Here is a 14,598-nt window from a genome sequence, read left to right on the forward strand (position 1 = left end):
GATAGCCTCTTCAATTAGTGGTACTGGGAAAACTGAACAGCTACATCAACAGTTTCTAACACTATACACAAAGGTAAGCTCAAAATGGATTGAAAACCTAAATGTAAGACCAGAAACTATAAAACTCTTAGAGGAAAACATAGGCAGAACACTCCATGACATAAATCAAAGCAAGATCCTCCAGGACCCACCTCCTAGAGTAATAGAAATAAACACAAAAGTGAACAGGTGGGACCTGATTAAATTTAAAAGCTTTTACACAGCAAAGGAAACTGTAAACAAGGTGAAAAGACAAACCTTAGAATGGGAGAAAATAATAGCAAATGAAACAACTGACAAAGGACTAATTCCCAAAATACACAAGCAGTTCATACAACTCAATACCAGAAAAAGAAACAACCCAATCAAAAAGTGGAGAAAAGACCTAAACAGACATTTCTCCAAAGATGTACAGACGGCTAACAAACACATGAAAAGATGCTCAACACCACTCATTATTAGAGAAATGCAAATCAAAACTACAATGCATGGAGAGAGTAACATGGAAACTTACATTACCATATGTAAAATAGATAGTCAATGGGAATTTGCTATATGTCTCGGAACTCAGGGGCTCTGTGTCAACCTGGAGGGGTGGGATGGGGATGGAGATGGAAGGGGGGTTCAAGAGGGAGGGGACATATGTACAACCATGGTTGGTTGATACTGATGTATGAAAGAAAACAACAAAATTCTGTAAAGCAATTATCCTTCAATGAAAAATTTTAAAAAAAGAAAAGAACTGTGGTCATGAGAAAGAGTGGAAGGAATGCCTTTTGTGTGTGGGGGGGGTGGGTCTCAGCTATAAAGCAAAAAGGGTAGCTAAATGATAAAACTTATTTATTTTTGGCTGTGCCGGGTCTTCATTTCTGCACCAGGGCTTTCTCTGGTTGAGGTAGGCGAGGGCTGCTCTTCGTTGTGGTGTATCAGTTTCTCATTGTTGTGGCTCCTCTTGTTGATGAGCACAGGCGCCATCTGTGTAGTTGTAGCATAGGGACAGTTGTTCCGCAGTATGTGGAATCTTCCCGAACCAGGTATTGAACCTATGTCCCCTGCATTGGCAGGTGGATTCTTACCACTTCACGACCAGAGAAGTCAAAAAATAATTTGTTTTAAAATTAGAATAAGAAAAGATGTTTGAAAGAACTGATTAATTTCTCATTTTCATTATACTAATTTTAGATAAATTTCACACACTTCATTTTTCTTTATGTATTAGAAGAAGTTTTAATAATCTGTAGAAACTATCATAAAGGAAAAAGCTTTGGTGTTATAGAAGTCATTCTACAAAGTTGTTCCCAGAATAACTTATTTCTCTAACAGTGTAGTCTATATTCTGCTGGTGTTGAAGGAATGGATACCACCAAAATACGTAATTCATGGAAACCGTTTTTTACTGCAGTTTAGAAAATTCAAACAGTCAGGTTTATTAGTGTATTTTCCCCCAATCTAAATCAAAAGTGGACTCTCACATCCAATCCAAAGCTTTTTCTGTCTTTCTCTCCCCCCCAGCAATCCATCTAACACAGGCTTGATAAGAATTTGGAAACCTCCACTAGTGTGCCTTTTTCCTATTTTTCCTCCCCATTTTTCCACTGCTTACCTACTCAGTGTGCTGCTGGAGGAAAAGGTTAAGAGGTATGGGGACAGGATCTTATCGGCTTCGTTCAATGGAGTTTTAAAACATAAACTTGAGAGAGGAGGGGAGTATAAATGCAGGGTTGTTAAGATTTGTTTGAAATTGAGAGATCAGCAACCTAGAATAATCACATATATAGAAACCTCGTGGTAACCACAAACCAAAAATCTGTAATAGATACACACCCAAAAGAGAAAGAGAATTCCCTGGCAGTCCAACAGTTAGGACTCTGGGCTTTCACTGCTGAGGGCCTGGGTTCAGACTCTAGTTGGAGAACTAAGATCCTGCAAGCCGTGAGGTGCAGCCCAAAAAAAGGAAAGAGAGCAAAAGGAATCCAAACATAACACTAAAGAGAGTCATCAAATCACAAGGGAAGAGAACAAAAGAAGAAATAGACAAAGACAAATACTGTATGTTATCACTTGTATGTGGAATCTAACAAAAATGAATAGAACAAAACAGACTCAGAACAAGCTAGTGGTTACCAGTCAGGAAAGGGAAAGAGGTGGGGCAAAATACAGGAGTAGATGAAGAGGCACAAACTACTGTGAATAAAATAAATAAGCTACAAGGATATGTCATACAGCACAAGGAACATAACCAAGTTTTTAAATAACCTTATCATTATTGTTACTTTATTTTGGCCACATCTCATGGTGTGTGGGAGCCCAGTTCCCTAACCAGTGATCTTAACCCCCTTCAGTGGAAGCACAGAGTCTTAACCACTGGACTGCCAGGAAAGTCCCTAAAGTAACTTTAAATGAAGTATAATCTATAAAAATTTTGAACCAGTGACACTAAATCCTTACTTTATATAACTAACCCATGAGAAATAAGATTCAATAAATAATAATCCTAGGGCTTGAAAATACATATATAGATGAGAGGATCGGAGCTCTGGAAAAGTCTATTGCTCAACTTTTCTCATTACTTAAAATTATTTACTCAAAATCATTTATTCAAAAAGTACCCTATCATGATAAAGATGCACATGAATGCAGAAAATATACGGGAAAAGTTAAATTAATTCATAAAATGTTAATGGAAACAAAGCAGTATTTCTAAATGTTAAGTGTATTACTTTGTATAATTTGATTCTGAGTTCATATGTAATTAAATTAATAAACTGAATGTCATAAGTATAACCACCACAAAAATATGTATACATAAACTTGATTAGTAAATTTTCAGATAAGTAGCACATACATTACAGACCAGCAAAAGAGACAAGTGATCTGGCTGGTAGACAGAGAAGAAGCATTGGCTTTCAAAAAACGTTCAGGTTTAACTCTTGATTGTGACATTTATAAGCTTCAGTTTTTGTAAGGATTTGATTTAATATGTATATAAATACTTAATTCAGTGTCTGTCATAGACACTTGGGACTCTCTAAGTGGAATGAAGCTCTGTTTTCAAAGAGAAGTTTTTGTTTGTTTGATGTAGTTTTGACAGTTTGTTGCAGCTTAAATTATTATGAAGATTGAAAATCCAGTGGTGTAAAGACTAGTAGGATTGTTCACTGAACGGTTTCATTGAGAGACCTGTGAGAGATCCTGTTTTAGGTGTCCTTTTTCTCCCTCTAAGGTAACTAATCCATTTCATGTAGGTGGGAAGCACAGGTATGTGTCAGGAATTATAAGAAAAATGTATGTTCATAATAGAAAATTTAGTACACAAAAATATAAGGAAAATTAAAAACTAATGGGTAGCATAGCCTTTCATTTTGTAACAATCTCTAGAAATAATACATGTTCCTCATATTCAAAAACTCAAAGAAGCAAGGAAAAAAAACTCATAATCCCTCTACTCAGAGAGTAAATATCATTATCCATTTTTCTTCTTAAATGAATTTGTATTTTTTACTGAAATGGGGTCACATTATTTAAATTACTTTTGTAATGTTCTTTTTTATTCATTGTATTATCAGCATCATTTAGTATGAATAAATTCTCATCAACAGTACAATTTTTAATGAATAATATCCCATTGTATGGATATACTAAAACCTATTTAAGCAGTCCCTAGTAACTTTTATTAAATTTCCTTAATGTTTGTGATGAACAGTCTTATAACTACATATAGGCACAGATTTATTCTTTTACTTATAAATCTGATTATATATTGGAATTAGGTTTCATCAGGTTCACTTGTGGTCTTTTATCCCTTCTAGCAACTTCCTGGACTTTTTTCCTACAAATATTGCTTCTTTTTCATATTCAGTCTTTTCCCTTCTACTTGCCCCTTTCTCTATATAAATACACTTGTCATTTCTATTCCTAAAAAATCTCTCTTTCAACTCTACCTCTGTCTCACTGGTGCCCAGTTTTTAGTCCTTCTCTTTATCATCCATACTCTGCACACTTGCTTTTAGTGCTTTTTAAACTTCGTTCACTCCTCAGTTTTCAGTGGCTGGCCCCCTCCTCCCTCTAACCAGAGTCATCAGTGCTGAATTACCTGATTACTTAAGTTCAGTGACGTGTTTCAAAGTCTTCACCACTCCTTGGCTTTTAACTCTGTTAATCATTCTCTAAAGCTTTCTTCAGGTGACAAAACATTTTCCCCCACATTGACTCTTTTCTGTCTCCTTTACTAGTGATTCTTTTTTGAGTCTCTGTAAATATTGGTCATGTATCTCAAGATTCCATTGTTAACACCTCTTTGATTCTCCCTGGACAAATTCATTCACTCTGGTGGTGTCAGTTCTCACCCAGGTGTTAGCTCCTAGATATTTACCTATAACCCTTACCTGTCTCCTGAGCCTGTTCATATTGGTAAACAGTTTCCACTTAGATATTCCTTATTGTTGTTCAGTTGCTAAGTCATGTGTGACTCTTTGCAACCCCATGGACTATGTAGCTTGCCAGGCTCCTGTCCTCCACTACCTCCCAGAGTTTGCTCAAAGTCATGTCCTTTGAATTGTGGTGCTATCTAAGCATCTCATCCTCTGCTGTCCCCTTTTCCTTTTGTCTTCAATCTTTCAATCTTGTCTTCAATCTTCAAAGCATCAAGGTCTTTTCCAGTGAGTCAGTTCTGTGCATCTAGTGGCCAGAGTATTGGAGTTTCAGCATCAGTCTTTCCAATGCATATTCAGGTTCAATCCTTTAGGATTGACTGGTTTGATCTACTTGCAGTTCAAGGGACTCTAAAGAGTCATCTCCAGCACCACAATTCAGAAGCATCAATTCTTCGGCACTTAGCCTTCTTTATGGACCAACTCTTACATCGGTACATGACTACTAGAAAAACCATAGCTTTGACTATATAAAATATGCCTTTGTTGTTGGTGTTCAGTTGCTCAGTCATGTCTGACTGCAACCCCATGGACTGCAGCACTCCAGGCTTCCCATCCTTCACCATCTCCCAGAGCTTGCTCAAACTCACGTCCACTGAATTGATGATACCATCCAACCTTCTCATCTTTTGTCATCCCCTTCGCCTCCTGCCTTCAGTCTTCCCAGCATCAGGTCTTTTATAATGAGTCAGCTCTTCACATCAGGTGGCCAAAGTATTGGAGCTTCGGCTTCAGCATCAGTCCTTCATGAATATTCAGGATGGATTTCCTTTAGGATTGACTGGTTTGATCTCCTTGCAGTCCAAGGGACTCTCAAGAGTCTTCTCCAACACCACAGTTCAAAAACATCAGTTCTTTAGTGCTCAACATTCTTTATGGTCCAGCTCTCACATCCATACATGACTACTGGAAAAACCGTAATTTTGACTATACAGATCTTTGTTGGCAAAGTAATGTCTCTGCTTTTTAATATGCTGTCTAGGTTTGTCATAGCTTTTCAAGGATAAAACTTTGTTGTAGATATGCCTTCAGTTCAGTTCAGTTCAGTCGCTCAGTCATGTCTGACTCTTTGCAACCCCATGAATTGCAGCACGCCAGGCCTCCCTGTCCATCACCAATTCCCGGAGTACATCCAAACCCATGTCCATCGAGTCGGTGATGCCATCCAGCCATCTCATCCTCTGTCGTCCCCTTCTCCTCCTGCCCCCAATCCCTCCTAGCATCAGGGTCTTTTCAAATGAGTCAGCTCTTCACACCATGTGGCCAAAGTACTGGAGTTTCAGCTTCAGCATCTGTTCTTCTAATGAATATTCAGGACTGATTTCCTTTAGGATAGACTGGTTGGATCTGCTTGCAGTCCAAGGGACTCTCAAGGGTCTTCTCCAACACCACAGTTCAAAAGCATCAATTCTTCAGCACTCAGCTTTCTTCACAGTCCAACTCTCACATCCATACATGACCACTGGAAAAACCATAGCCTTGACTAGACGGACCTTTGTTGGCAAAGTAATGTCTCTACTTTTGAATATGCTGTCCAGGTTGGTCATAACTTTCCTTCCAAGGAGTAAGCGTCTTTTAATTTCATGGCTGCAATCACCATCTGCAGTGATTTTAGAGCCCCAAAAAATAAAGTCTGACACTGTTTCCACTGTTTCCCCATCTATTTGCCATGAAGTGATGGGACCAGATGCCATGATCTTCGTTTTCTGAATGTTGAGCTTTAAGCCAACTTTTTCACTCTCCTCTTTACTTTCATCCAGAGGCTTTTAAGTTCCTCTTCACTTTCTGCCATAAGGGTGGTGTCATCTGCATATCTGAGGTTATTGGTATTTCTCCCGGCAATCTTGATTCCAGCTTGTGCTTCATCCAGCCCAGCGTTTCTCATGATGTACTCTGCATAGAAGTTAAATAAGCAGGGTGATAATATATCTACTACTGTGGGCAGGAATCCCTTAAAGAAATGGAGTGGCCATCATGGTCAACAAAATAGTCCAAAATGCAGTACTTGGATGCAATCTCAAAAACTACAGAATTCGTTTCCATGGCAAACCATTCAGTATCACAGTAATCCAAGTCTGTGCCCCAACCAGTAACGCTGAAGAAGCTGAAGTTGAATGGTTCTGTGAAGACCTACAAGAGCTTTTAGAACTAACACCCAAAAAGGATGTCCTTTTCATTATAGGGAACTGGAATGCAAAAGTAGGAAGTCAAGAAACACCAGGAGTAACAGGCAAATTTGGCCTTGGAATACGGAATGAAGCAGGGCAAAGGCTAATAGAGTTTTGCCAAGAAAATGCACTGGTCATAGCAAACACCATCTTCCAACAATACAAGAGAAGACTCTACACATGGACATCACCAGATGGTCAACACCAAAATCAGATTGATTATATTCTTTGCAGCCAAAGATGGAGAAGCTCTATACAGTCAGCCAAAACAAGACCAGGAGCTGACTGTGGCTCAGATCATGAACTCCTTATTGCCAAATTCAGACTTAAATTGAAGAAAGTAGGGAAAACCACTAGACCAGGTATTGAAGATATGCCTTAGACAGCTTATTTCTTAGTGGAAATTAATACAAAGAATTCCTCCTCATCCCCTAGCCAGCCACATTTCATGTAGTTCTTCAGTCCTTTGACTTTTGCTTCTCCAGTCTCCAACATTCAGTGATTCAAAATCCTGTCCATTCTTTCCTGTCATATCCATCCCCTCATTCCCATCCTCACTGCCTTAGTTTAAGCCCTCATGTCTTGCCAATGTTATGTGGGAGCTTTTCAGTTAAGTCCATACTTTACCCCTGATAGCTCAGTTGGTAAAGAATCCGCCTGCAATGTAGGAGACCCCGGTTCAGTTCCTGAGTTGAGAAGATCCCCTGGAGAAGGGATAGGCTACCCACTCCAGTATTCTGGCCTGGAGAATTCCATGGACTGTATGGTCCATGGGATCGCAAAGACTCTGACACGACTGAGCAACTTTCATTTTCACTTTACCCTGCTGCCAGAGTTCTTTAAAACACACGAGATATTGTCAATCCCTTACCTTCAGTGATTCCTCATTACACATCATATGATATAATTCAAATTTCATTGTATGATATTTAAAGCTATTTGGAATCGGGCCAGATGTTCCTTCTCTCCAGACTGCCTTCCCTTGTCTTGTTCACCCGATGACCATCATCTCTTCTGCCCCTGCTGTATGCATTCTTCCCGTAATGCAAACAGTTTTACTGGTTTTTCTTTTTCAGTTGCTTGTGGGCACAGCCATCATCTCTGCACTGTTACAGTGCCTAAACTTAGTTACTTGTAGATAATATTTGATTTAATTATTAGTATTTGTGAATTAAGGTCACCTTTTTTGGGTGCAGTTGCCTGCATCAATATGGCATATGAATACAATATGATTTTGTAAGTTAGAAGAGCTCTTGCAATATTGTTGCAAACTACTTCTGGTTATCTGTGCCCTGTATCAGAGTAGATGCTGTTGCATAAAAATTTGTGTGTTGAAATTTTCCATTAGGAGGGTGTCAGGTGGAAATGAAAAGGTAGGTTCATGGGATCTTTTTAGCATCAGGCTTACTTAGCATTTGGATTTTCAGGTTTATTCAGTTGGCAGAGATTTAATGTTGAAGATAAATATTAACCCATTTGGAAACATTAAATAGAAATGCTTGTTTTAAGAAAGAAAAGAGTACTGTTCTTTCAATGGTAGGAGTAAATGTGATGCTTCATTTTAAGATAATTAAAAAATAGTGAATTTTAAAATTCTGGTCTTGAGTTACCAAATTACTGCCTCTTGTCCACTAAGTTCTGCCTTGGTGTTAACGTGCTCCGTTTCTGTCAACTAAATAGTTTTCCTTTTTTAATTGAAGTATAGTTCATGTTCAATATATGTAAATTACAGATGTTCAATACAAAGATTCACAATTTTTAAAGGTTAAACTTCATTTGTGGTTCCTATAAAATATAGGCTATATTCCCTGTGTTGTGTTTAGATTAGTACTTACAGATATAGCAATGGCCCAGTCCTTTAAAGCAATCTCCTCATTTTAAGTATATTTCTGATATTTGTGAAAACATTTTTATAATTACAAGGAAAAAAGGAGTTAAGTAAAGATCAGTATATTTAGGGGTACTTTTTCAGGGTTTTGTTTTTCACATGTTGTTTTATTTCTTTTTCCATTTTTACTGAAGGCAATTTATATTCTTTGTTTAATTTTTTTTAAGGCCAAAGGTTGTAATGAAAAGCAAATCTCCCTCCTGCCCTAGACCTCAAAGTTCCTTTTGTTTCCAGTTAACAAATGGAAGCACACTGTGTGAACTTCAGTACTTTGCTTTTCAATTTAATATATCAACGTACACAGCTGTACCTCATTGTTTTTTGTAGCAGCAAGTATTCCATTATCTGGAGGTAACTATTTAACTAGGCTTTTATCGATGGTCGTTTAGATTATTTCTGGTGTTTATAACCAGCGCTCTTATGAATATCCTTACTGATGTACATGTCTTTGTATATGTATGCAGATATATTTACCAACTTAAAGAATATGCTCAGGGGTTGGTAGGGGAAGTCTATGCATTTAAAATTTTGATATATGTTGCCAAATGTAGAGAAATATAAGTCCCAGTTTTAGAGAGAGGAGATTTCTTACATATGTCCTGTTTTTCCCAGTGGATTAATTGTGATTTAAATTTTTTTCTTTTTTTTTTTTTCAGTATTCAGGGTCAGTTTTACATATTTGCCAACTATATATATTTAAATGCTTATATTCATGGCTGACTCCTCAAAATGAAGTTAAAAATGGTTTTAAGCAAAACCAGTTAGTACTCAGATACCTGTTTTTTCTTTCCTGCATGAAGTTGCAGGGTAGCATTATCTTTCTTGAGCTTATTTAAAAATTCTAGGGGTTCTTCTTTTCTTCCTTAGAAAAAATTGAATTGATTAACTTTTAGAAATGCATTTTGAAAATGAAGTAAGGTTTTGCTGGCAGGTGAGTAAAAATAGTAATTGGAAATATAGATTTGGGGTTTCCCCTGTTCCTTAAACCCAATGAAATTACGATGCTTTGCCAAATTAAAAAAAAAAAAAAGTTAAAGTTCAGATTCCTGTGTGAGGTTGTCAAATTCTCACGCTGTATATTTTCTTTCAGATTCCTTTGTTTCTTCCTCTTCCTCTCAGCCTGTATCTCTATTTTCGACCTCACAAGGCAAGTCTGTCATTTTTTGTGTGCATTAATAAAAGAAAAATGTTAAGAGAAAGAGGCTGTAACTGGGGAAATGAGGCAGGAGTTTTCTGTTGCCCCCAAACTCCCTAAAATAAAAACTAAATACAAGTTAGCAACTCCTAATGACTTTCTCGTAAAGCTCAATAAAATAGAATGAGGCTGGGTGGACCCTTTAACATAGCATAAGCTTTAGGTGTAACTTTGAGTATTTTAAAAATTAGAAACTTGCCAAAAGAACTTGGAGTAGAAAGAACTGCAGCTCAGAAAACACACTTTCTCCAGAATGCATTCAACCTGTTGATTTGCAGTTATCTAATTTGTTTGGAGAGGTAGTGGATTTGGGAAAACTCTATAAAACTGTGCTTCCACTGAACTAATACACCGTCCTAGCTAGAATACTTTAGTGTGGACTTATCTGAGATTCATCCCAAGAGCTAGGCCAGTTCCACATTGCCTAGGAACACTGAACAAGTCAGTTGAATTTTTGGCAAGCGAGGCTTGTTTTCCTGGAGATTAAATTATGATGTTTTGGGGGGTTTGTTCTTACTCTATCAATGAGGAAGGGAATCAGAGTTGATAGCTACATGGAAGAGAATGTGCTTTGTGCTGCTTCAATTTGCATTTTTAAAAAGTGCTGTTTCATTTGTGCTCTTGTACTCCACCTCAGGGATAGGTCAACGGAAAATCATTATTTTAAAAAAGATAATTAAACTCACTAGATAGGTCCAAGAAGCCTTGTTCAAAGAGTGTATTGTCCTAGCCGGAATGAAAGTGAGCATGCTGGTTCATTAGGAAGACTTTTGCCTTGTAAGAATAAAGAACCTAATGGGATAAAATAAACATAGTAAGTTTTTTTCAGAGTCTGATCTGCTTCTTGGCAAACATGATAGACAGTTTATTGCATTCATTTCAGACTGATAGGATTAGAGTCCCCAACTCTTTTATAATGTGCCTCACTGTGTGAATTTGGATATCTTCTGGGTCAAATTATGACCTTTGAAATTAACTTGTTTATAGTAAAATATAGATATTTTGTGAATGTTAGGAAATAAACATACAAATTTATCCTCAACATCTAGAACCCAACTAGATTTATATTTTTAAGGGTATTTTTTCCCTCATGAGAAATTTAATAATTTAGACAAATAGATATTACATTTATTCTATTCTGGAGGATGTCAGTTAAAAATATAGTGTAAATAGAACAAGTAATTATATTTTCTCAAAGTATTTCAGATCTTTTAGGATACTTTCAATTTAATAATTTAGACAAATAGATATTACATTTATTCTATTCTGGAGGATGTCAGTTAAACATATAGTGTAAATAGAACAAATAATTATATTTTCTCAAAGTATTTCAGATCTTTTAGGATACTTTCTTCATAGTCACTTTTTTCATATAGAAAGGAGATAATTGATAGCCTAAATAGTGTGACAATGCAACCTAATCACAACATGCCTAATATATAGAATGTTGAGAAGATATGTCATAGTTTTAAAAATTACTTTAATCCATATTAGGAGAAACTACATACACACTCAAATCAGAGGTAAATAAAAGGGATTTTTCTAATTAAAACAAAAGTTGAAGTAGGTTTCAGTTTCGCAGTGACTATGAAAGTTTGTTTTAAAAAAATAGATTTGTAATTCTTCCTTTTATAGTTATTTTGACCAGTGCAGATTCAGGGTATGTTATTATTAAAAGGGTATCGTAAAAAAGCAGTTAAAAATGTCATATCCCTGAAGATGTTCCAATCTAGCCTCTATTACTAGTATTTTCTCCTGCAAAAAAAAGACATAATGGAAAAGCAGCCCACTTGGTGCTGTACGTCGTTGGCAGGTCTAGAGATCAGCTGATTCAGTTTTTTGAGGGCACTCTTTGGCAAGTGATTAGGTGTGTTCTAGGGTGGCCAAGACTGGTAGCTTCTAGTCTGCCTTAATAAAATAAAAGGGAAAGGAAGTTGCTGTAGTACTTAGTTAGCTGGATTAAACCCCCTGGAGAGGATAGCTAGGACCAGTTCCGCCCAGCTGCAGCCTTTCAGAGGGACTGTCGCCAGCAGGTACCTTTGAGTCCATAACTGGCACTAACCCAGCTAATCTGTCTCTGGCTTTCATATCCCTGAGCTGTTTAGCCTTGGAGAATTGTGCCTTGCTATATACGTCCAAGCCATATTAGGGCTTCCCTGGTGGCTCAGCTGGTAAAGAATCCGCTTGCAATGCGGGAGACCTGGGTTCAATCCTGGGTTGGGAAGATCCCCTGGAGAAGGGAATGACCTCCCACTCCAGTATTCTTGCCTGGAGAATTCCATGGACAGAGGAGCCTTAGCAGGCTACAGTCCATGGGGTCACAAAGAGTTGAACACAACTGAGCGGCTTTCACTTTCACTCTTTCTTTTCAAGCCATATTAAGCAATATGTAACTAATTAAAAATGACTTTTTCATACTTAAGAATGACATTTTTAATATTGAAATATATATTTATCATTATTGGACTTCGAGGGGCATGTACTAAAACTTGTCTTTTTCTGTTTTTTGATCATGCTGCTAAGCTCACGGGATCTTGATTCCCAGACCAGGGGTTGAACCTGGGCCCATAGTAGTGAAAGTGCTGAGTTCTAACCATTGGACCACCAGGGAATTCCCAAAGTTGTCATTAATTTGGACTGAGAAGAAAGGGCAGTTAAATCTTTCAAAAGGAAATTATGTAGTCTTTATTAAGTTGTACTACTTTGAAGTATACAGCTACTTAAGCTAACAAGTTAAGCTTTTTGAAAACTAAGAGATTTATGTTGAGAATGTCAAAAATAATCAGTTCTTCTTAAGTAAGTTGTATTCCTGAGTAGGTCCTTTCCAATCATTTGCTTATTGATTCCTTTTTTATAGTTCATCAAGCAGAGTTAAATTTCAACTTAATCCTGGAGCATTTCAAATAGGGGAGTAAATTTTAACATTTTCCTGTACTATTAAATAAGGATATTAACAGAGGTATAGATGTAGTTTATGTGGTCATTTGGGGTGGGTTGTTTTTTGTTTGTTTTGAGCTTTTACTGTGGTTAGTACTTTTTTATCTCATTTAATCCTCACAGCCAATTTTATGGAGGAAAGGTATTGCTTCTTTTACTAATTGAGGACATTGGGGTTTTAAATGGTGAAATCACTTGTTCAAGGTCACACAGTGAGTAAATGACTCACCTAGGACTCTGAAGTCCATGTATGTAACTATTACCTCCAGTAAAGGTGATGTGTTAGTGGTATTTTAAGGTTTACAGGTTTTTTAGGATGTCGTGTTAACATCATGAGAACACAAGAGGCAGAAATGACCATTTTAACCATAATATTGCTGTTAGTGATATAATTTAGTATCATCTGGGGGGTGTACTCCCTCCATCAGACACAAAATCAAATTTGGTTTCTCCTTTTGAAATCTTTGATAAAAAGTGGAAGCTGGAAAATACTACAAATTTCTGTAGAAAACATTGGAAGAAAAGTGGGTGAAAATAAGATTATAAGGAGGATCCATCCATGACCCAGAATTGGAAGCACATTTGCAGTAGTGAATATTTGCAAATAATTTGAGTAATGCAGTAGGTATATGGAATAGGAAGTTAAACACTGAACTTTGGGGCAAGCATTGAGGGAAAAAAATTGCCAGTTACAGCCTTTTTTTTTTTTTTTTTTTTTTTTTAACAAAAGCAAAACATTTTTCTTTGTACAAAATAGACTTTCTGTTTAGGATCTAGCTTGGCTGCAAAGTGTCTGCTGGCTAACTTCCTATTTTGATGCTTGGCTGAAAATTGCTGATACTGTTTTGCACGATAATTTGTCTTTCCCTCTTGTTTTGTGAATATGAGAAAATTCAAGTGTAGGAAAGCCTATACCTGAATATTTCAAGCCTCCCTTGTATGAATAAGCATAATATGTATGTGAAAATGTAACTTGGTGGCTTACTACAGGCTGGCACCCTTTCTTCACTGGTGTGTGCTTTTTCCATGTTACCAACTAAAAGTAATGAATTTCCAGGCTGGGTAGTAACCAAATGGTAACTGTAGCATAATCCCAAGTTACTCACTCTTTTAAGGAAGAAGTATAATATACAATATTCATTATGGCTTACCTGTTTCTAGATCACATTGTGTTTTCATTATTAAGTTACAAAACACTTGAATAAAAAAATACTAAACCCTTTTCTAAAAGTTTGGAGAATAAGAGAAGATATTTTGAAAGATAGAGTAAACAGTCTATGAAGAGGCTTTTTCAATTCAAAATATTCACTTGACGCATACACAGTATTCAGTTAAAAGTTGTTTCTTTATCCTGTGATTGGGCTTCCCTGATGGCTCAGTGGTAAAGAATACAACTGCAATGCAGGAGACTCTGGTTTGATCCCTGGGTCTGGAAGATCCCCTGGAGGAGAAAATGGCAATCCGTTCCAGCATTCTTGCCTGGAGAATCCCACGGACAGAAGAGCCTGGCGGGCTAGAGTCCATGGGATTGCAAGAGTCAGACATGACTTAGCGCCTTAACCACATCTTGTTCTATGAGATAAAATAGTCTGGGTATAGAAGAGGGGAAACTTTTTCAATTTCCATGCAAGATTCTCTAGTCAAGTGGAGCTTTTGCCTTATTCCAATCAAAATTTTGAGTTAATATATTAACTCAATTTAATCCTCAGAGCAATTCTTAAGTTAGGTGCTTTAGTATCCCAATTTTTCAGATGGTATTAAGCAACTTGACAAGGCCACACACCATTAGTAAGTGTAATGAAAGGATTTTGCAACTCTTAATAGGGATTTTGGGTTTGGGTTTGGGAGTGGTCTGGAAATTTAGAGTATGACCGCCAACTTAATTTCCTAGTCTTATTTAAGATACTATATGTAAATGGAAACTTCTGAGTAATGACTATT

The 14,598-nt window shown here is 37.0% G+C and overlaps 1 protein-coding gene across 3 annotated transcripts in view; it reads left to right on the plus strand.

Annotated features, from left to right (window-relative positions):
* Positions 1 to 14,598, plus strand: part of RTN3 (reticulon 3) — a 66,470-nt gene that overhangs the window by 10,165 nt on the left and 41,707 nt on the right. For 2 of the 3 annotated variants that reach the window (XM_061406733.1, XM_061406734.1), the window contains exon 2: positions 9,616 to 9,672. The exons of the other annotated variant lie outside the window; for it this stretch is intronic. In XM_061406733.1, coding sequence (XP_061262717.1) covers positions 9,616 to 9,672 — 57 coding nt within the window. The remainder of the gene's footprint in view (positions 1 to 9,615; positions 9,673 to 14,598) is intronic. 3 annotated transcript variants of the gene reach the window in all.

The sequence above is a fragment of the Bos javanicus genome, chromosome 29, assembly GCF_032452875.1.
Source record: "Bos javanicus breed banteng chromosome 29, ARS-OSU_banteng_1.0, whole genome shotgun sequence".
NCBI classification, from domain to species: Eukaryota; Metazoa; Chordata; class Mammalia; order Artiodactyla; family Bovidae; genus Bos; species Bos javanicus.